At 46.7% G+C, this 19,973-nt stretch overlaps 2 protein-coding genes across 2 annotated transcripts; both read left to right on the top strand.

Moving 5' to 3' along the window:
• Window positions 1-789: 789 nt before the first annotated feature.
• LOC148894095 (striatin-3-like) lies at window positions 790-15,470 on the top strand. The gene is made up of 16 exons (XM_089003591.1): window positions 790-1,239; window positions 6,319-6,422; window positions 6,491-6,564; window positions 6,630-6,708; window positions 6,780-6,941; window positions 7,009-7,156; window positions 10,274-10,415; window positions 10,489-10,628; window positions 13,013-13,191; window positions 13,276-13,323; window positions 13,395-13,516; window positions 14,271-14,438; window positions 14,508-14,642; window positions 14,710-14,817; window positions 14,902-14,988; window positions 15,077-15,470. The coding sequence occupies exons 1-16, from the start codon at window positions 991-993 to the stop codon at window positions 15,244-15,246; spliced, it is 2,115 nt and encodes a 704-aa protein (XP_088859717.1). The 5' UTR covers window positions 790-990; the 3' UTR covers window positions 15,247-15,470.
• A 1,274-nt stretch (window positions 15,471-16,744) lies between these two features.
• LOC148894094 (striatin-3-like) lies at window positions 16,745-19,964 on the top strand. Its single transcript, XM_089004966.1, has 10 exons — window positions 16,745-16,762; window positions 16,886-16,984; window positions 17,441-17,619; window positions 17,737-17,784; window positions 17,856-17,977; window positions 18,765-18,932; window positions 19,002-19,136; window positions 19,204-19,311; window positions 19,396-19,482; window positions 19,567-19,964. Exons 1-10 carry the CDS (start codon window positions 16,745-16,747, stop codon window positions 19,734-19,736), a joined length of 1,134 nt encoding a protein of 377 aa, XP_088861092.1. The 3' UTR covers window positions 19,737-19,964.
• Window positions 19,965-19,973: the final 9 nt, after the last annotated feature.

Raw genomic sequence — 19,973 nt, 5'->3', positions numbered from 1 at the left:
CACTGGCACGTGAGGCTGCCGCTGCTCACCCACAGAAAAACTTACCCTGTGATTGTAAAGTGACCTTGAGAGTTTTTTATGGCGCTTAGCTGGCTATCTAGCTGGATATTTAGCTTGCCATCTTATTGCTGTCTATCAGCTATCTAACTAACTAGCTGGCTATCTAGGTAGCTAGCTATTTGCTGTCTATTAGCTCTCTAACTAACTAGCTGGTTATCTAGCTAGCTAACTGATCCTGTGACTGTAAAGTGACCTTGAGAGTTTTGAAAGATGCTTAGAAATGAAATGTATTATGATTATTATTGTTATTATTGTTGTTATTATGATTATTATGATTTGTGTAACAAAGAGGGTACAGAAAGTGCTTAAGAATGAATGACTCTCTGTGTTGTCATATTATTTGTTATATAGTTTTGTTTTGTTTGTTCCTTTGACTTCAAGACGGCGCCGCGAGAGTGGCTGCCTTTCCAGCAGCTCCTGTATTTTGTTTTTCTACTTTCATTCCTTTCATAACTTTGCTGCTGTGAAATGTAAATTTCTCCACTGCGAGACTAATAAAGGCTAATCCAATCCAATTATGGTTATTATTATTATTATTATTGCTATTAGTGTTATTATTATTGTCATTAGTGTTGTTATTATTATTATTGTTATTATTGTTATTTCTTCTTCTTCTTATTATTATTATTTATTCTTATTCTTCTTCGAGTCTCGCACGGGTCGGCGTGTGTGATATCCGTTTTGTCTTTGGTGTTCGTAAATGCTGCATTCCTATTCCCGACATGCACCGCGGCAGCCGCTCTCCTCAGCGAGAGTGCTCAGTAATGGCGGCCGGTTAGCTCCGCTCGGTGAGCAGCTCCCGTCTTCAGCCGCACTCAGGTCAGCGCAGTCCTCCGAGGAGGCAGCGAGCCGCACCGGCGTGGGTCCATCTAGTCGGACACGTAGTGGCGGCTTTCCTACTCTTGGCGGATACTTTCCAACAAGGCCGACATGGACGAGCACCCCGGCGGAGGAGCCGCCGCGGCTGCCGACGGACCTCCGCCGCCCCAGCAGCAGTCACTCCACCCGGGGGGAACCGGGCTAGGAGGAGGGACGGTGACGGGCCCGCAGCAGACTGACGATTTACCGCGTCCCCAACAGCAGTACACCATCCCGGGCATCCTGCACTACATCCAGCACGAGTGGGCCCGCTTCGAGATGGAGCGGGCCCACTGGGAGGTGGAGCGGGCCGAGCTGCAGGTGAGCCACGCCGGGACGGGGAGGCGGACACTTGGCGACCGGCCGCTGGCGTCCATTCGACGGAGACAATGTCAACATCATCAACTAATAATAGCGGTGACGTCACTCGTGTGACAACGCTCACAAAGTAGGCCGTGGCCGATATGTTCTTAGTCAATGCAAAAGACGTGATAATAGCTTCTCTATCAATCGGATGTGTGTTTTTTTATTGATTATTGATATGAAACAGTGGGTGACAGCCAGCCCAAGGAAAAGGTGTCGACGGCGCCATCTCTAAAAAAAAGTCTTATAAACAACTACGTTTAACATCACACGGCTACCAAACCTTAAACGAAACGGGTTTTAACAAATCAAATATTCATCCGCCTGATACCTAAAGCCAAGCTAACATGCTACGCGCCAGGTCAACGTTAGCTCGGACGCTCCGCTGGAGATTAGCCGCGTTAGCCTTTAGCCTGGCGTCCAGTCACTCAACGGGAAATATGTCAAATAGTTCAACTCGTGACATCTCGACGTCGTCGCTGCGGATTCGAGTTTGACTGTCGAACAGCGGGACGCGAAAACTATGGAGGCACGTACGCGAATCAGTCCGGGCGAAATCATTTTCGCTGGTCACGCTAACCCCCCGAGCTAATTTAGATAGCTTAGCTATTTTAGCCGCTACAAGAGCAACAGCTGGGCCCGTCTGACATGTGTAGCGTCACTCACTGCGCTTTTTTTTTGGAGAACGGAAATATCGTTAGCCAATTGTCATTTTGTTTTATTCAAGAGTGCTAACTCTCGAAACTATCATAAAATCACCTTCCCCCAAAAATCTTCAAAAACAATTGAATGGTTGGTATCTCAAGACTAGTCATGATTTTAATTTATGTTTTGAATACAGAAAACAATGTAAATTGATTCAAGAGCTGGCGTGATGAAATACAGCACATAGGAATTGCACAACAACAATAATAACAACAACACCAACAACAACAACAATAATAATAATAATAATAATAATAACAACAATAATCAGAATAACAACAATAATAATAATAATAACATCAATAATAACAACATTAATAACAATCATGATAATAATTAATAATACATTTCACTCATCAGCGCCTTTCAAAACTCTCAAGGTCACTTTACAGTCACTGGCTAAGTCTTACTGTGGGTGAGCAGCGGCAGACACATGCGTCAGCATTCACTCAAGCCGGAATTAACTCAAATAGATAGAAAGTTAGCCAGCTGGCTAATAGATAACTAACTAATAGCTAGCTAGCTAGTTAGATAGCGAATATATAGCAAATAGATAGCTATCGAGGTATCCAGCTAGCTAGTTAGATAGCAAATATATAGCCAGCTAAATAGCCAGCCAGCTTGCTTGATAGAAAATAAATAGCAAATAGCTAGCTCGCTAGGTAGAAAGCTACATAGCCAGCTAGATAGCCAGCCTTTCCAAACTCAAGGTCACTTTACAGTCACAAGATGAGTTTTTCTGTGGGTGAGCAGCGGCAGCCACACGCGCCAGCGTTCGTTCACTCAACCCGGAAGTAACTCAAATAGATAGAAAGCTAGCTAGCAAATTGATAGCCAACAGATGCCTAGCTAGATAGCTAGCCAGCTACATAGCTAATAGATAGCAAATAGCTAGCAAATGATAATAATGATATATAATAGACAAAACACGGTTTGCTGCCACACCGTCGTCTTCACAAATAGATAGAAAGCTAGCTAGCAAGCCAATAGATAGCTAATAGCTAGCCAGGCATGGTATTTTGTGCATATTTTTATGAGATCTAAAATATTCCAGGGTTTTATCACTTTCATCAATATACAAGAACAAATAATCTTTTTAGAGATTAACAATCTTACTTCTTTAAAACATCTCTTACTTTGGGTTTTTTATTGAATATTTTCAGAAATAAACCATTTTTTGATACACTAAATACAAAAACCAGTAAAATAACACACAACATTTTTTTAATCATTGTGGCAAAAACGGAAAATTATGGCAAAATCATTCTCTGCCAGATGATGTGCAAAAATGTCTCCACTCCAGTGCCAGGGTTTTTGTGAGCTAACTTTCTATTTATTTGAGTTACTTCCGGGTTGAGTGAATGCTGGCGCGTGCGGCTGCCACTGGTCACGCACATAAATATAGGATATTAAATTAAGGATATTTTGTGTAGTTTTAAGGCTTATTTATTACAACATTATGATTTATGGGAACGGATTATTATTATTAATGGTTTCTTATGGGAAATAAATGTTTGGAAGACAAACTTTTCGCCTTACACACACTATCTTGGAACCAATTAAGTTCGTAAGCTGAGGTATCACTGTACAACGTAAAATACGGTGTTTCAATACGGTGCGCCGGAAGGTCATGAAAATTCCGGCTCGTAGACGGCAAAAGTCGACTTACGTCGTCTTCAAACTTGGTTATCTCTTCTTCCAATATGTGCATTGATGGGTAATACCATACAATAGCTATCTGGTTGGCTGGCTAGCTATCTAGCTCGCTAGCTATTAGCTATCTATTGGCTTGCTAGCTAGCTTTCTATCTGTTTTCTTTCTATCTATTCTAGCTTTCTATCTATTCTATCCGATTTACTTCCGGGTTGAGTGAACGCTGGCGCGTGTGGCTGGCGCGTGTGGCTGCCACTGCTCACACACAATCTTATCCTGTGACAGTAAAGTGACCTTGAGAGTTTTGAAGGGCGCTTAGAAATCCAATGTATCCTTTCGTCTTCCTTTCATAACGTTGCTGCTGTGTGACTTCCGGGTAGTATGAACGCTGGCGTGAATGGCTGCCGCTGCTCACCCGCACAAAAAAATCCGGTGACTGGAAAGTGTCCTTGAGAGTTTTGAAAGGCGCTAGGAAATTAAATGTATTATTATTATTATTATTATCAACCATGACGGTAAAAAAAATCCCTCAACCCATGCGTCCGATAATCGGAAGATAGCGACACCGCGCCCTGTGTTTCACTGTCGGCATGGCAACCGGCACACCTCCGCCTCTTGCCACCTGTTGCCATGGCCGCCCGCACACGTTTATAAATAAGCACCATTAGTGTCATCTTTCGCAAGCAGCTGCTGTCACATTTGCGCCTGTGTCTTTGTTTTTTTTTTTCATGTAGAGTGATACCTTGGCTTATGAACTTAATTGGTTCCCAGACAGTGTGTAAGGCGAAAAGTGTGTAGGCCAAAAATTAATTTCCCATAGGAAAGCATTAAAATGAGAATAATCCGTTCCCAGGTCCCCACAAAACATCATTTTCTATTAAATAAGCCTTAAAACTACACATAATAGACCTTATTTTATGTATAATAAATGTGATATGGTATTGTAATTAAAGAAATAAACTTTACTCTATCATAAAGTGGCTGACCTTTGTGATGGTCGTTGATGGTTTGATGCGATGGACTGGCCGGTTTCATCAGCATGAAACACTTGATGAGAAACGTAGCCTCCTTCCACCATTTTGAGGAATGATTCATTGTAAGCTTTATCATTAGAACTGGCTGCCACACCATGACGAATGACACTATGAATCCCTGTACGACGTTTAAAGTTCTCGAACCATCCGTGGTTCCCAGTTCCTCATCAATCGTGTTCTGTTTAGCTGGGTTGATAGCTTTTTGCGTCAAGTGTACAGATGGCTTGTGCAGGTTATTTGTGGAACCTGATTAATGGGATATTTTAACCTTGCAGTCTACACTCTGCCTTTTAACTATCAATAAAGTTGAAACGAGTCCAAATGTCACTGTTTTCTATCCATTTTCTCACTCTCTGTCGTCTGCCTATCTATTTTAATTTGCAGCTCTGTGTTTCTGTTACCCCCCGCCCCCATCACTGCTGCGTTCTTGACCAATCACGTGCGGCTCTAACCGAAGACTGGGGGCGGGGATTAGAGGACAAGAAAAAGTGGGCTGCCATTTCCTTGTTAGGAGAACGGGCTCGTTCGCGAATGCCACACTGAAAAATAGTTTGTATGCCAAGATTAAATTCTCGTGAATTTAACGTTGGTAAACCGAAGAGTTCGTTAGCCAAAGCGTTCTTGAGCCGAGGTATCACTGTACAGTGGGGTCTCAGTTTACGAACACCTTGCCTTATGAACTTTTCGGTTTACGAATGTTAAAGAAAGAGTGAGTGAGTGAGTGAGTGAGTGAGTGAGTGAGTGAGTGAGTGAGTGAGTGAGTGAGTGAGTGAGTGAGTGAGTGAGTGAGTGAGAGCGAAACAGTGAGACACACACGTCGATCGCCTCCAAGGAGTTTTGTTTACAGATACATTTGATTTTTTGGGACCGAAAAAGACACCACAGGCTCGTGTTTGGCCTAAGGAGACACAAAAGAAAATTACAGTCGAGGAGAAGAAGGAAATCATTGAGAAACACGAACGAGGTGTGCGTTTGTCTGATTTAGCCGCTTAGCGGATATGCTAAGTCCATTTCAATGTGTATCATTGTGTTCAGCTGATAGAAAAGGCTTGGCATGATGTTACCCTTCGATCCTTGATAGCAGCATGGAAGAATTTGTGTCCCGCATGCATCCTTGAGAGGGACTTTCATGACTCTGTTGTTTTGGACGACATTGTTTCCATTGGACAGAGCGTGGGACGCAAAGTGGATGCAGAGGACATCGAGGAGTTTGTTGCTGACCATAATGAGGTCCTCAACACACAGGATTTGATTTGCTAAGTGGAATGATGTGCCGGCTTTTATTGAACAGTTCCATCCAGAAAAGACTGTGGCGATGACAATCATCAACATGACGCCAGAAAGCAGCAGGTGTCAATTAAGAGCCATCAACGAATGTAAATAAAGTGACTTTATGATACAATGCAGTGTATTTCTTTCATTACAATACAATAGCACATTTATTATACATAGAAAAAGGTATGTTGTGTGGAGTTTCAAAGCTTATTTAGTTGAAAATTATATTTTACGAAGACCTGGGAACGGATTATTCTCATTTTAAGGGTTTCCTATGGGATTTTTTTTTTAGATACACACTTTTCGCCTTACACACTGGGAACCAATTAAGTTCGTAAGCCAAGGTCTCGCTGTATTTATTTATTTTCAGGCGCGGATAGCCTTCCTCCAGGGTGAGCGGAAAGGTCAGGAGAACTTGAAGAATGACCTGGTGAGAAGAATCAAGATGTTGGAGTACGCTCTCAAGCAAGAGAGGTGAGAGTGCGCGCAAGCTAGCGACTGAGCGTCGCACGGCGTCGTGGCTAATTGTCGGTGTTCCGCAGGGCCAAGTACCACAAGCTGAAATACGGAACAGAGTTGAATCAAGGCGACCTGAGGATGCCCAGCTTTGAGTCAGGTGACCTCTCAGCCCCGCCCCCTCGCTTTACCCCTCCCCCACTTGGCGCTCGTTTTTGGTTCCAGACGCTAAAGACTCGGAAGTGTCGGCGCTTCCCGCCAACAGCCAGCTGACGTGGAAGCAAGGACGACAGCTGCTCAGACAGTACGATGACCGCGGTTGACATCATCGGTCGCTAACAGGAAATGCTAACGTGCGTGCGGGCGTGCGGGTAGGTACCTCCAGGAAGTGGGCTACACGGACACCATCTTGGACGTCCGCACGCAGCGGGTACGCTCGCTGCTGGGCTTGTCGGCGTCGGAGCAGAACGGCTCGGTGGGCAAGAAGAACCTGCAGCAGCTCATCAACGGCGACGACGGGCGGAAAGACGTCAAACGGTAACCCACGGCGACGACGCAGCGGCGGCGGAGGTGCCGCTGCTTGATCGGGCGGGCGTGTGCGCAGGAGTCCCGGTGCCGTTCTGGAGACGTTCAACTTCCTGGAGAACGCCGAGGACAGCGACGAAGATGACGACGACGACGACGACGATGACGGCGAGCTGATGGAGGACATCGGCGGTGACGTCAAACATCGCAGGAAACACAAAAGCAAGGTGGGACAACAAAACTATTTGGGGAGGCCATTTTGTGACATCACAAGTGAACCAAAGACTCATTTTCAAATTTCAAGTCCAAAATACAGTCATACCTCAGTTTACCAACTTAATTGGTTCCCACAAAGTGTGTGTAAGGCCAAAAGTGTGTCTTCCAAATATTCATCTCCCATAGGAAACCATTAAAAAAGAAAAATAATCCGTTCCCAGGTCCCCATAAAACGTAATTTTCTACTTAATAAGCATTAAAACAAAACAAATTACAGTGATACCTCTGCTTACCAACTTAATTGGTTCCCAGAAAGTGTGTGTAAGGCCATAAGTGTGTCTTCCAAATATTCATCTCCCATAGGAAACCATTAAAAATGAAAATAATCCGTTCCCGGGTCCCCATAAAACATAATTTTCTACTTAATAAGCATTAAAACAAAACAAATTACAGTGATACCTCTGCTTACCAACTTAATTGGTTCCCAGAAAGTGTGTGTAAGGCCATAAGTGTGTCTTCCAAATATTCATCTCCCATAGGAAACCATTAAAAATGAAAATAATCCGTTCCCGGGTCCCCATAAAACATAATTTTCTACTTAATAAGCATTAAAACAAAACAAATTACAGTGATACCTCTGCTTACCAACTTAATTGGTTCCCAGAAAGTGTGTGTAAGGCCAGAAGTGTGTCTTCCAAACATTCATTTCACATAGGATACCATTAAAAATGAATGAAAAGAAAATCTGTTCCCAGGTCCCCATAAAACATAATTTCCTACTTAAGATTTAAAACGACACAAAATGTAGTGATACCTCAGCTTACCAACTTAATTGGTTCCCAGAAAGTGTGTGTAAGGCGAACATTTCGTCTTCTAAACATTTTTTTCCCATAAGAAACTATAAAAATCAGAATAATCCGTTCCCAGTTCCCCATAAAACATAATTTTCTACTTAATAAGCATTAAAACAAAACAAATTACAGTGATACCTCTGCTTACCAACTTAATTGGTTCCCAGAAAGTGAAGTGTGTGTAAGGCCAAAAGCGTGTCTTCCAAATATTCATCTCCCATAGGAAACCATTAAAAATGAAAATAATCCGTTCTCAGGTCCCCATAAAATGTAATTTTCTACTTAATAAGATTTAAAACGACACAAATTACAGTGATACCTCATCTTACCAACTTAATTGGTTCCCAGAAAGTGAAGTGTGTGTAAGGCCAAAAGCGTGTCTTCCAAATATACATCTCCCATAGGAAACCATTAAAAATGAAAATAATCCGTTCTCAGGTCCCCATAAAACGTAATTTTCTACTTAATAAGATTTAAAACGACACAAAATATAGTGATACCTCAGCTTACCAACTTAATTGGTTCCCAGAAAGTGTGTGTAAGGGCAAAAGTGTGTCTTCCAAATATTCATTTCCCATGAGGAAACCATTAAAAATGAAAATAATCCATTCCCAGGTCCCCGTAAAACAAAATTTTCTACTTAATAAGCATTAAAACGACACAAAATACAGTGATACCGCAGTTTACCAATTTAATTGGTTCCCCGAAAGTGTGTGTAAGGTGGATATTTTGTCTTCCAAACATTTATTTCCCATAAGAAACCGTAAAAATGAGAATAATCCGTTCCCAGGTCCCCATAAAACACAATTTTCTACTTAATAAGCCTTAAAACTACACAAAATACAGTGATACCTCAGTTTATGAACTTAATTGGTTCGCAGAAAGTGTGTGTAAGGCCAAAAGTGTCTTCAAAAAATTCATTTCACACAGGAAACCATTAAAAATGAAAATAATCTGTTCCCATGTCCCCAACAATGTTCTACTTAATAAGCTCGAAAACGACGCAAAATATTGTGATACCTCAGCTGACCCACTTAATTGGTTCCCAGAAAGTGTGTGTAAGGCCAAAAGTGTGTCTCCAAACATTCGTTTCCCATAGGAAACCAATAAAAATGAAAATAATCCGTTCCCAGGTCCCCATAAAACACACTTTTCTACTTAATAAGCCTTAAAACAACACAAAATACAGTGATACATCAACTTAGAAACTTAATTGGTTCACAGAAAGTGTGTGTAAGGCGAAAGGTTCGTCTTCCAAACATTTAGTTCCCGTAATAAACCATAAAAATTAGAATAATCCTTTCCCAGGTCCCCATAAAACATAATTTTATAACATTTCACTTATCAGTGCCTTTCAAAAATCTCATGGTCACTTTACAGTCACAGGATAAGTTTTACTGTGGGTGAGCAGCGGCAGCCACACATGCCAGCATTCACTCAACCCTGAGAACTTTGTTTAGACAACACAGAAACACCCTTAGCCACACGTAGCAATGGTCGACTTAGCATACTGCTACTGGGACGCTAAGTCACACAAACGTACACCTCGTTGGTGTTTTTCGATGATCTCTTTCTTCTGCTCGACCGTCATTTTCTTTTGTGTCCTCTTCGGCTTAACACTAGCCTGTGGTGGGGTCTTTTTCGCTCCCAAAAAAGCAAAAGTATCCACTTGATAACAAACCAGTTCTGCACTGAGTGCACTCAAAGAAAAGTGGGTGTGAAAAAGTAGTCCGGTAGCCACGGTGGCGCTGTTCGGCCGTGTGGTTTGATCTTATTCAGCCGAAAACAAGTCCGCCAGCTATTGTGGCGCTCCCTGTGTTTCCCAAAAACTAGTTTGTATGCCAAGATGATATACAGTAAAGTCTCGTTATATCGATATTCTCGGGAGTGGGAAAAAATATCGATATAATCGGACTATCGATATATCCGATCCTGCGGCATGTAAATTTTCTCTTTGTGTTCATAGAAATAGTATCGTAATAAGCAGTACTATCGCTATAACCGATATCCATATAACGAGACTTTACTGTACTCACACATTTAATGTTCGTAAGGTGAAAAGTTCTTTAGCTAAAGTGTTAGTTAGCCAAGGTATCGCTGTAATGGCTGTTGTTGTGGTTTCAAATTTGAAATTTTGCCTTCGCATCATCAAAATTCGCACGTTTAATGAGCTTTGGCGGGCCGAATAAAATGAAGTGAGGGGCCCCGTTTGGCCCGCGGGCCTCACTCTGGACTCCAGTACGCTACTTTGTGACCCACCGGTCATCTCGGCTTCAGGTGGGCAACGAGGGCCTGGCCTCGGAGGACGACGACGACGCCGACACGGAGGAGGCGATGAAGGAGTTTGACTTCCTGGCCACGGCGGAGGACGGCGAAGGCGCCGGCGAGGCACGCAGCTCCGGAGACGGCACCGAGTGGGGTGAGTTGGGCCGGCCGGCGTCCACCCGATCGGACCGGTGCTAGCGCGCTCTCTCTTCTTGTGCGACGGGCAGCCGAGCCGCTGCCGTTCGCGCCCGGCGGCGGGAAGAACTTCCTGATGGGCGGGGCCGACCACATCCTGGAAAGTGTGCTGGGATTGGGCGATCTGGCCGACCTCACCGTCACCAACGACGACGTCGACTTTGCCTACGACGTGAGTTCACTTCGCTCATTCGCTGACATTCCCCAATTTGTTTAAATTGTTTTTATTTTTTTTATTCTTGGGTGCCGATAAAGCGCTGGTCAGACCTCTGGCAATTCAAAGAGAAACACACACAAAAGACCTCACGTTGATTAAACAAATGGAACCAATTAATAACAGCTCCATGCATTTCAATGGGGAACCTTATCTTGGTTTGCAAACCCAAGTTGTTAGTATATTTGATCATGCCCTTAATGCAATTCCAATGTCATAACTGTTGTTTATAATGGTAGAAAAACAGTTATTGGCCATTAATACAAAATCCAAATGAACATCAATTATGGACTCAATGTGTGCCGACGACGTCGACACACACTTGCTCATTCGCTGACGTTCCCCAATTTGTTTAAATTTTGTTTTGTTTTTTTTTATTATTCTTGGGTGCCGATAAAGCGCTGGTCAGACCTCTGCCGATATTTTTCCCTTCCACGAGGGGGCAGCATAGCTAGCTAGCTAACGGATAGCAAATAAATACCGAATAGATAGGCAGCTAGTCAGCTAGACAGTTTACAGCCAGTCAGCTAGACAGCTAATAGCTGTCTAGCTAACGGATAGCAAATAAATACCGAATAGATAGGCAGCTAGCCAGCGAGAAAGTTTACGGCCAGTCAGCTAGACAGCTAATAGCTAGCTAGCTAATGGATAGCAAATAAATAGCGAATAGATAGGCAGGTAGCCAACAGCTAGCCAGCTAGACAGTTCACACCCAGTCAGCTAGACATCTAATAGCTAGCTAGCTAGCTAGCTAGCTCATGGATAGCAAATAAATAGCGAATAGATAGGCAGATGGACAGCTTACAGCCGGTCAGCTAGACAGCTAATAGCTAGCTAGGTAGCTAATCGATAGCAAATAGATAGCCAGATAGCCGACAGCTTACAGCCAGTCAGCTAGAGGGCTAAAAGATAGCTAGCTAGCTAATGGATAGCAAATAAATAGCTGATAGCCAGATAGCCAACAGCTAGCCTGCTAGACAGCTTACAGCCAGTCAGCTAGACAGCTAATAGCTAATAGCAGCTTCAGCTGTTGTTGAAGCACTAAAAAACCAATATGGATGTATTGCATTGTTTTTTTGTACATCTGTCCCCACTTCAAGCTCATTTAACTCCTGACCCATATCACTTAGGAATTAACTTTTTTTTTTATGAAAGAAGAGAGTTTAAAGTTTCTTACGCTGAATTGAATGTTGATGTCGTCCTAAAACTGAATATTGTGTGGGTCCGGGAATTTGAGCTACAATGACAGAAACCCTGGCACTGGAATGGACACCTATTTGTACATTATTTGGCAGTCAATGAGGTTGATTATGTTGTGGGTCATTTTTACCTGTATGTAATAGTCCACACAAAACGGTCAAATAATAGGTAACATCAGCAGCTATATAGCTAGCTATCTATTAGCTATCTGCCTAGCTAGTTGGCTATCAACTAGCTACTCAGATAAATAGAAAGCTAGCTGGCTAGCTTACAGATACAGTAAAGTCTCGTTATATCGATATTCAAGGGAGTCCGAAAAAATATCGATATAACCGGGACTATCGATATATCCGACCCTGTTTGCATGTAATTTTCTCAGTGCGTGCATAGAAATAGTATCGATATAACCGGGACTATCAATATATCCGATATCGATATAACGAGACTTTACTGTAGTTAATAGTTAGCCAGCTGGCTGGCCGGATGGCTAATAGATAGCTAGCTAGCTAGCTTTCTATCTATTTGAGTTATTCCGGGTTGAGTGAACGCTGGCGCGTGTGGCTGCCGCTGCTCACCCACAGAAAAAATTAGCATGTGACTGTAAAGTGACCTTGAGAGTTTTGAAAGGCACCTAGAAATGAATTGTATTATTATTATTATTATTAAGCATATTTTTGCTATCTCTTAGCGATTTATTAGCTGGCTAGCTAGCTATGTAGCTGGCTCGCTAGTTATCTCGCTCGCTGGGTAGCTATCTCGCTGGCTTTCTAGCTGGGTAGCAAGCTATCTATCTGTATAGCTATTAGCTATATAGCTGGCTAGCTAGCTAGCTATTAGCCATCTATTAGCTAGCTAGCTTTCTATCTTTTTGAGTAACTTCCGGGTTGAGTGAACGCTGGCGCGTGTGGCTGCCGCTGCTCACCCACTGAAAACCGTATTCTGTGACTGTAAAGTGACTTTGAGAGTTTTGAAAGGCGCTTAGAAATAAAATATATTATTATTATTTATTTTTTATTATTTTTTATTTTTTTTTTATTTTTGTTATTTTACCTGGGTAAATCTTTTGCTCAATGTCAAAATCTTTTGCCCCAAAAAAATCAAGTTGACATCGAACTGCTTTGACTCCTCCCCCCTCCCCGTAGGTGGCGACCAATCAGGACTCGTCGTTCCGCAAGACGTGGACCCCCAAGTACACACTGCGCAGCCATTTTGACGGCGTGCGGGCGCTGGCCTTCCACCCAGCGGAACCGTGCCTGCTCACCGTGTCCGAAGACCACACGCTCAAGCTGTGGAACCTCACCAAGACCGTCGCCGCCAAAAAGTAGCCATCTTGCCGCCATCTTGCCGCCATCTTGCCGCCATCTTGCCGCCATCTTGTCACCTGACACGCCTTTTGTTTGTGTAGAAGCGCCTCGTTGGACGTTGAGCCGGTCTACACGTTCCGGGCTCACGCGTACGTATGGCCGCCGTCGGGGGAGGCGGGGCCGCTCCGCGGGCGCCTGACCTTGCCGCGTGTCCACCCAGCGGCCCCGTCCTGTCGTTGGCCGTGACGCCGGACGGCGAGCAGTGCTTCAGCGGCAGCGCCGACGCCACCATCCGGCGCTGGAAGGTTCCGGGCTCCGACGTGGACCCATACGACACGTACGGTACGGCGGAAATGATAATAATAAAGCTAGTGGGTAGCAAATAAATAGCGAATCGATAGCCAGATAGCAAACAGCTAATAGCCAGCCAGCTAGCTAATGGATAGCTAATTAATAGCTAATAGATAGCCAGCTAGACAGCTATCTAATGGATAGCAAATAAATAACATAGATAGCCAGAGAGCCAACATTTTCCAGCTTATGCTAGACAGCTAATAGCTAGCTAGCTAGCTGGCTAATGCATAGCAAATAGCTAGTGAATACATAGCCAACAGCTAGCCAGCTAGACAGCTTACTTCCAGTCAGCTAGACAGCTAATATCTAGCGAGCTAGCTAATGGCTAGCAAATAAATAGCGAATAGATAGCCAACAGTTAGACAGCTAACAGCCAGCTAGACAACTAATAGCCAACCAGCTAGCTAATGGATAGCTAATAAATCGCTAATAGATAGCCAGATAGCCAACAGCTAGCCAGCTAGCTAGTGGATAGCTAATAAATAGCTAATAGATAGTAAGCTAGCTAATGGATAGCTAATAAATAGACAATAGATAGTCAGCTAATAGCTAGCCAGCTAGCCAATGGATAGCTAATAGATAGCCATAGAGCCAACAGCTAGCCAGCTAACAGCCAGCCAGACAGCTAATAGATAGTGAATAGATAGCCAGATAGCCAACGAGACAGCTTACAGCTAGCTAACGGATAGCTAATAAATAGCTAACAGATAGCCAACAGCAACGGGTGTCGCTCGCCCGGCAGAGGGCGGCGCGCTGGCGGCGACGTGGCGGGGCCACTCGGATGCCGTGTGGGCTTTGGCGTACAGCGGCGTCCACGAGCGCCTCCTGTCCTGCTCGGCCGACGGCAGCGTCAAAGTGTGGAACCCCGACCAGGAGAACCCCTGCGTCAGCACTTTCCAGGCCGCCGCAGGTTAGCCGGGTGGGCACAGACCGCGCCCCTTTCCCCGCCCCCCATCGCCCACGCCATCACTTTGTGCAGAGCACGGCGCCCCCACCTCGGTGGACTTTGACGGCTGCGACCCCGCCCGCATGGTGGCCTCCTTCGCCGGCGGCGACGTGGCGCTATACGACCTGGAGACGTCCCAGAGCATCCTGGTCCTCAAAGGCCAAGGAGGTGAGCGTCGTCACGGCGACCGCATCCGCCCGCGCCGATTGGTCAATCTTGTTTTTGCGCCCGCCAGCCCGTCCCGGCTGCCATCACATCTACAAGGTGGTGAGCCACCCGACGCTAGCCGTTAGCATCACGGCGCACGAAGATCGCAGCATCAAGTTCTTTGACAACAAGTCGGGTAATGGCCGCCCGCTTTTTCACGCCCTCGTTTTTGGGAGGGGGTGTCCCGAAAACCTTTTTGCTTGTCGTTGGGGGGGGGCAGGCAAGCTGATCCACAGCATGGTGGCCCACCTGGACGCCGTCACCAGCCTGGCGGTGGATTCCAACGGCATCTACTTGATGTCCGGAAGTAAGTCGGCGCCGTCCAAGTGGGCGGGGCCTAGCAATGGATGATTGACAATTGACCCTTGACCTCCCCCCCGCCAACCCTTATGCAGGTCACGACTGCTCACTGCGCTTGTGGAACCTGGACTCCAAGACGTGCGTGCAGGAGATCACGGCGCACCGCAAGAAGAGCGACGAGGCCATCTACGATGTGACCTTTCACCCCTCCAAGGCCTATATTGCCTCGGCGGGGGCCGACGCCCTCGCCAGGGTTTACGTGTAGGGCCCCCCCCCCCACTTGCCCCGCCTGGAACACTCGCAGGGGACCCTCAACTGACGATGACCTCATCGTAACACTAAAGCCCCGCCCCTATTGGAGGCGGACCCTGTGACCCCCCATGAGCAGGACATCGACTCGATCACCAATGACGTGATTGATTGATCACCGTTCGGTTGCCAATGTCGTGACTTTTTGCAGGGTTTTTGGTGCCCCCCGCCCCCCCCCCCCCCCCCCCCCCCCCCCCCCCCAGTCCAGCATTGACAGGTCCCGAACAGTCCAGGACCAAAGTCAATCTCAAGTCCACTTCCTGGATTGTCGTGACGACACGGCAACTTGTGGGCGGGAAGGTTGCGGGGTCAAGGAAAAAGATGGCAACTCATTGAAATTTGTATTTATTTGCCCCCACCTGCCCCCACCTGGCCCTCGGTTGCTAGCTCGAGGAGGTAGCATCACTTGTGGGGCCGCCCCCCAATTGGCTAATTTAAGTGGCGGGGGGCGCGTCAAGCAGTCGACGTTGACGTGTTGCAACTTCCTGTTGGTGTCCTGCATGATTACCACAATAAAAGTATTTTTTCTAGTCTTCCGACGGGTGGGCCTTTGGCTTCCTTTACCAAAGCGCCTTTTCCACGGCGAGGTGGGCGGGGACTTCTCCTGGCGCCGCCCCCTCATCCAGGCGACGGCGTAGCAAAAGTCGCAGGCGGCGGTTGTCGTGCCGCAACTCCTCTTGGCGGCGCTCCAGCTCGCCGTGCCGCAGGTGAGCCTCATTCAGGCGACCAATCAGCCGCCGGACATCGCCAAGCGTCTGCGGGAAACAAAACAATCTGGCCTGAACCGAGTAGTGATGGGAATTGCGACTCTTTTCAAAGAGCCGGTTCTTTTGGCTTGGCTCACTAAAAAGAACACGCTTTTTTTAAGAGAGCTGGTTGTTTTGGCTTGCCTCACTAAAAAGAACCGGCTCTTTTCAGAGAGCCGGTTCTTTTGGCTTGGCTCACTAAAAAGAACACACTTTTTTTTTAAGAGAGCTGGTTGTTTTGGATCGGCTCACTAAAAAGAACACGCTTTTTTTTTTAAGAGAGCTGGTTGTTTTGGATCGGCTCACTAAAAAGAACACGCTTTTTTTTTTAAGAGAGCTGGTTGTTTTGGATCGGCTCACTGAAAAGAACCGGCTCTTTTCAGAGAGCCGGTTCTTTTGGCTCGGCTCACTAAAAAGAACAAGCTTTTTTAAGAGCCGGTTCTTTTGCCTCAGCTCACGAGAAACATCCGGCTCTTTCGGCTCCCAATCGGTTCCTCAATTTTTTTTGTTGCTTAAATTAACTACCAAAAATCATGTAAAATTATGTGAAAAACGAATTAGCCATGTAAAAAATCCTCTATATCAAATATTTTTATTGATATCACTTGATTTCTACGTGCACAGAGTTAGTGGATGCTAACTTTGACTTTCCCTGTGCTTACTCTGGTCTGATGATCAGCTGTCACTCATTTGCTTTTCATATTAATAATGCTATCATCCCGACTAGTAAAAAGTATAATTGAATAATAATAACAGCATAATGTGATAACATTTGTCCACCTGTATTAGCTACATAGCTATCTAAATGGCTAGCTATCTAGCTAGCTATCTGTTTCGGCTATCTATTAGCTATCTACTAGCTGCCTAGCTAGCCTGGAAAGTGTGCTGGGATTGGGTGATCTGGCTGACCTCACCGTCACCAACGACGACGTCGACTTTGCCTACGACGTGAGTTCACTTCGCTGACATTCCCCAATTTGTTTAAATTGTTTTTATTTTTTTTTATTCTTGGGTGCCGATAAAGCGCTGGTCAGACCTCTGGCAATTCAAAGAGAAACACACACAAAAGATGTTAACCTCACGTTGATTAAACAAATGAGACTGGCTAGCTAGCTATTAGCCATCTATTAGCTAGCTAGCTTTCTATCTTTTTGAGTAACTTCCGAGTTGAGTGAACGCTGGCGCGTGTGGCTGCCGCTGCTCACCCACTGAAAACCGTATTCTGTGACTGTAAAGTGACTTTGAGAGTTTTGAAAGGCGCTTAGAAATGAAATATATTATTATTATTATTATTATTATTTATTTTTTATTTTTTTTTATTTTTTATTTTTGTTATTTTACCTGGGTAAATCTTTTTTGTTGAGTTGACATCCAACTGCTTTGACTCCTCCCCCCTCCCCGTAGGTGGCGACCAATCAGGACTCGTCGTTCCGCAAGACGTGGACCCCCAAGTACACACTGCGCAGCCATTTTGACGGCGTGCGGGCGCTGGCCTTCCACCCGGCGGAACCGTGCCTGCTCACCGTGTCCGAAGACCACACGCTCAAGCTGTGGAACCTCACCAAGACCGTCGCCGCCAAAAAGTAGCCATGTTGTCGCCATCTTGCCGCCATCTTGTCGCTATCTTGCCGCCATCTTGTCGCCATCTTGTCGCCATCTTGCCGCCATCTTGTCACCTGACACGCCTTTTGTTTGTGTAGAAGCGCCTCGTTGGACGTTGAGCCGGTCTACACGTTCCGGGCTCACGCGTACGTATGGCCGCCGTCGGGGGAGGCGGGGCCGCTCCGCGGGCGCCTGACCTTGCCGCGTGTTCACCCAGCGGCCCCGTCCTGTCGTTGGCCGTGACGCCGGACGGCGAGCAGTGCTTCAGCGGCAGCGCCGACGCCACCATCCGGCGCTGGAAGGTTCCGGGCTCCGACGTGGACCCATACGACACGTACGGTACGGCGGAAATGATAATAATAAAGCTAGTGGGTAGCAAATAAATAGCGAATCGATAGCCAGATAGCCAACAGCTAGACAGCTAATAGCCAGCCAGCTAGCTAATGAATAGCTCATTAATAGCTAATAGATAGCCAGCTAGACAGCTATCTAATGGATAGCAAATAAATATCTATTAGATAGCCAGAGAGCCAACAGCTTCCAGCTTACGCGAGACAGCTAATAGCTAGCTAGCTGGCTAATGCATAGCAAATAGATCGTGAATAGATAGCCAGATAGCCAACAGCTAGCCAGCTAGACAGCTTACTTCCAGTCAGCTAGACAGCTAATATCTAGCGAGCTCGCTAATGGCTAGCAAATAAATAGCGAATAGATAGCCAACAGTTAGACAGCTAACAGCCAGCTAGACAACTAATAGCCAACCAGCTAGCTAATGGATAGCTAATAAATCGCTAATAGATAGCCAGATAGCCAACAGCTAGCCAGCTAGCTAGTGGATAGCTAATAAATAGCTAATAGATAGTCAGCTAGCTAATGGATAGCTAATAAATAGACAATAGATAGTCAGCTAATAGCTAGCCAGCTAGCCAATGGATAGCTAATAGATAGCCATAGAGCCAACAGCTAGCCAGCTAACAGCCAGCCAGACAGCTAATAGATAGCCAGATAGCTAATAAATAGTGAATAGATAGCCAGATAGCCAACGAGACAGCTTACAGCTAGCTAACGGATAGCTAATAAATAGCTAACAGATAGCCAACAGCAACGGGTGTCGCTCGCCCGGCAGAGGGCGGCGCGCTGGCGGCGACGTGGCGGGGCCACTCGGATGCCGTGTGGGCTTTGGCGTACAGCGGCGTCCACGAGCGCCTCCTGTCCTGCTCGGCCGACGGCAGCGTCAAAGTGTGGAACCCCGACCAGGAGAACCCCTGCGTCAGCACTTTCCAGGCCGCCGCAGGTTAGCCGGGTGGGCACAGACCGCGCCCCTTTCCCCGCCCCCCATCGCCCACGCCATCACTTTGTGCAGAGCACGGCGCCCCCACCTCGGTGGACTTTGACGGCTGCGACCCCGCCCGCATGGTGGCCTCCTTCGCCGGCGGCGACGTGGCGCTATACGACCTGGAGACGTCCCAGAGCATCCTGGTCCTCAAAGGCCAAGGAGGTGAGCGTCGTCACGGCGACCGCCTCCGCCCGCACCGATTGGTCAATCTTGTTTTTGCGCCCGCCAGCCCGTCCCGGCTGCCATCACATCTACAAGGTGGTGAGCCACCCGACGCTAGCCGTTAGCATCACGGCGCACGAAGATCGCAGCATCAAGTTCTTTGACAACAAGTCGGGTAATGGCCGCCCGCTTTTTCACGCCCTCGTTTTTGGGAGGGGGTGTCCCGAAAACCTTTTTGCTTGTCGTTGGGGGGGGGCAGGCAAGCTGATCCACAGCATGGTGGCCCACCTGGACGCCGTCACCAGCCTGGCGGTGGATTCCAACGGCATCTACTTGATGTCCGGAAGTAAGTCGGCGCCGTCCAAGTGGGCGGGGCCTAGCAATGGATGATTGACAATTGACCCTTGACCCCCCGCCCCCCCTTATGCAGGTCACGACTGCTCACTGCGCTTGTGGAACCTGGACTCCAAGACGTGCGTGCAGGAGATCACGGCGCACCGCAAGAAGAGCGACGAGGCCATCTACGATGTGACCTTTCACCCCTCCAAGGCCTATATCGCCTCGGCGGGGGCCGACGCCCTCGCCAGGGTTTACGTGTAGGGCCCTCCCCCCACTTGCCCCGCCTGGAACACTCGCAGGGGACCCTCAACTGACGATGACCTCATCGTAACACTAAAGCCCCGCCCCTATTGGAGGCGGACCCTGAGACCCCCCATGAGCAGGACATCGACTCGATCACCAATGACGTGATCGATTGATCACCGTTCGGTTGCCAATGTCGTGACTTTTTGCAGGGTTTTTGGTGCCCCCCGCCCCCCCCCCCCCCCCCCCCCCCCC

Source organism: Hippocampus bargibanti, linkage group LG09 (assembly GCF_051943395.1).
Source record: "Hippocampus bargibanti isolate YZ-2025 linkage group LG09, ASM5194339v1, whole genome shotgun sequence".
Classification (NCBI taxonomy): domain Eukaryota; kingdom Metazoa; phylum Chordata; class Actinopteri; order Syngnathiformes; family Syngnathidae; genus Hippocampus; species Hippocampus bargibanti.
Note: the sequence above shows the minus strand (reverse complement) of the source record. Positions and strands in the feature narration are given on the sequence as shown.